Genomic DNA, 2,362 nt, shown 5'->3' with positions numbered 1-2,362 from the left:
CTGCTGAACAGCTTTGCACATTCCTCACATTTAAACAGTTTGTCACCTGAGGGGATCAATCAAGATGAAAGGGAAGTAGTCAGTGATTGATAATAACCAACTCCAGGCAAGGCAGGGGAAACCAAAGCACAAGCAACTGCAAACACACAGGCTAGTGATGAAAAATTTAGTATTCCAGCAGATATAACCAGTGGATTTTAACCATTTCCAGCAATTTTGGTTTAGCTCCCCCACCCTTTTTCAGTGATGATTTTTCATGGAACCCTTAGAATAGAACACAAACCCCTGGAACTGCAGATCACAGGTGGAAAAAACACCTGACATTTACACAGCTATGTTACCCACGTGCCTGTGAAGGTGGGGGTGATATTTATGTATCAATTTAAAGGCAATAAAAGCTTTGGGGAAAAATATCACATCCTTGCCCTCATTTAAAAGATGTACCTAATTCAAATTTTAAATACTTTCAACTTCAATTCGACATTATCTATTGCAATAGGCAACTTAGATAGATAGATATCTTCTATATCTTAGAATAGGTATCTTCTCATGCTTTGGTCTGAAAAATTAAGTTTCCTATAGAGACTTAAAAGAAAGAAAAAAATCAAAACCAGCTCTTATAAATACATATCCCAATCCCTAAAACGAGCCCTGCTGTTTAACTCAAAGGTGGAACCAAGACATAAAATCAATGAAAATCAAGACAGAAAATCAATCCCAGGCAAGGGAAAAGCCAACCCACCATGAGAACGGATGTGCCTGCTGAGGTTGCTGCTGTTCTGGAAGATCTTACTGCAGATGCTGCACTGATAGACCCTCTTGTGCTCCCCCAGCTGCTTTATCAGCTTCCGCCGAATCCCGTGTCTACTGGAGAGAATGAAACTTCTTTTGAGGGACATGGTGTTTTGGTGATGAGCAAACCTACTGGATTAGAGAGAAAGGCAGGGACTGAAAGCTAGCCCAAAGGTTGCAACAGAGCTAGTAAAAACTAGAGGAGTGTTAAACTCAGCTCCTGGCAGGAGGGAGGGGGCCTGGATGGAGCTTCCCCAGCTCCAAGGTGCTCCCCTGGCCACCCCCTGGAAGCTGCAGATGTCACTCATTCCAAATTTTATTCACCCAGAACCAATGATGCAAACAGCAGCAGCAGAGATTCTCTTTGCAGGCCCATCAGAGGAACAGAAAGGGTCTGTTCTGCTCTGAAAACATCAGCACTAGCTCAGCTTAAGAAGCTTGGCAGCCCCCACGTCAAAGCTGTATTTGGGCAGAGGGCAGCAGGGTGCCAAGCAGGACTGTGCCATTTCCCAGCACAACCACCTGCTGAAATGACTTTTTGATGGCTCTGTGTCTGCTAAGGACTTCAATATATACCATTACTAGCTAATTCATAAAAATTGAGTGCTCTATTATACAAAAAAAAATCAAAATGCCAATGTTACCAAGACAAAGAATCAAAATTAATCACGTGATACTTAAAAGTCTCCCTGAGGTTCTGTTATACTGAAGTTTTCCCCTCCTACTGCTCCAAATCTGGAGTATCACAGCAAAATCAACATGAAGTCATTCATGAGCTCATGAGCTAAGATGACAAGCAAGACTGAATAATAATAAAAATGATTAACATATTCTGAAAGAAAAACATCTCTTTGCCTGTCTTATCACCAACATTCAATGGGAGTAAATTTCACCTTGCAGCTGCAGGAGGCTTTTGGAAACAGAATAAAAGCAGTAACATGATGAAAAAAGAAATCTTCATTTATGTTATGTTCCAAAATCCTACCAGTGTACAAGTGGCACTCAAAATCACCTCTTGAAGCAGGAGCATCACACAATTTTATGCCGATAAAAAAGAGCATCTGTGTGCCCAGAAGTTGAGCAGAACTACTGCATGCTACATCATCTTAGATACAAGTAAGAGGAAATTGTGTATCCCAGAACACTTACTTTGTCACTGAGCTGATGCTGTTTGTGGTGCTGGGCATCTTTCCTAAAACCAGATCCATGATGCTCTCTTCTGGAGCTGGAGGCAGGGCCACCTCCTCTGGAGGGACCTCAGGGACAGCGTCAGCCACACGTTCCACTGCACACACACCAAAGAAATAAATACAGCAGTAATGTGGACAGCTGGAAGCAAAACCTCAAATGCAGGATTTGTAATAAGAGGTGGTACTGGACAAATCAATTGTCCACAAGGAAAGAATTCAAAGAATCATAGAACAGTGTGGGTTGGAAGGGGCTGTTAAAAATCAAATCCAACCCCGTGCCACGGGCAGGGACATCTCACCTTCTTCTAACTTCTTACCTTTCCAAGCTTTTACTGCAGGGTCAGTTGACCAAGCATCATGAAATTTCCTATTAGAACATC

General features: G+C 42.3%; 1 protein-coding gene across 1 annotated transcript in view; it reads right to left on the bottom strand.

Annotated features, from left to right (window-relative positions):
- The window catches only part of PRDM15 (PR/SET domain 15), a 33,670-nt gene that overhangs the window by 17,303 nt on the left and 14,005 nt on the right, over positions 1 to 2,362 (bottom strand). Inside the window, exons 9-11 of the mRNA XM_031062149.1 lie at positions 1,942 to 2,077; positions 743 to 924; positions 3 to 46 (exon numbers count right to left, since the gene is read on the bottom strand). Coding sequence (XP_030918009.1) covers positions 3 to 46; positions 743 to 924; positions 1,942 to 2,077 — 362 coding nt within the window. The remainder of the gene's footprint in view (positions 1 to 2; positions 47 to 742; positions 925 to 1,941; positions 2,078 to 2,362) is intronic.

This window comes from Geospiza fortis, unplaced genomic scaffold, assembly GCF_000277835.1.
Source record: "Geospiza fortis unplaced genomic scaffold, GeoFor_1.0 scaffold17, whole genome shotgun sequence".
NCBI classification, from domain to species: domain Eukaryota; kingdom Metazoa; phylum Chordata; class Aves; order Passeriformes; family Thraupidae; genus Geospiza; species Geospiza fortis.
The sequence above is the reverse complement of the archived record's forward strand: the minus strand, read 5'-3'. Positions and strand labels throughout refer to the sequence as shown.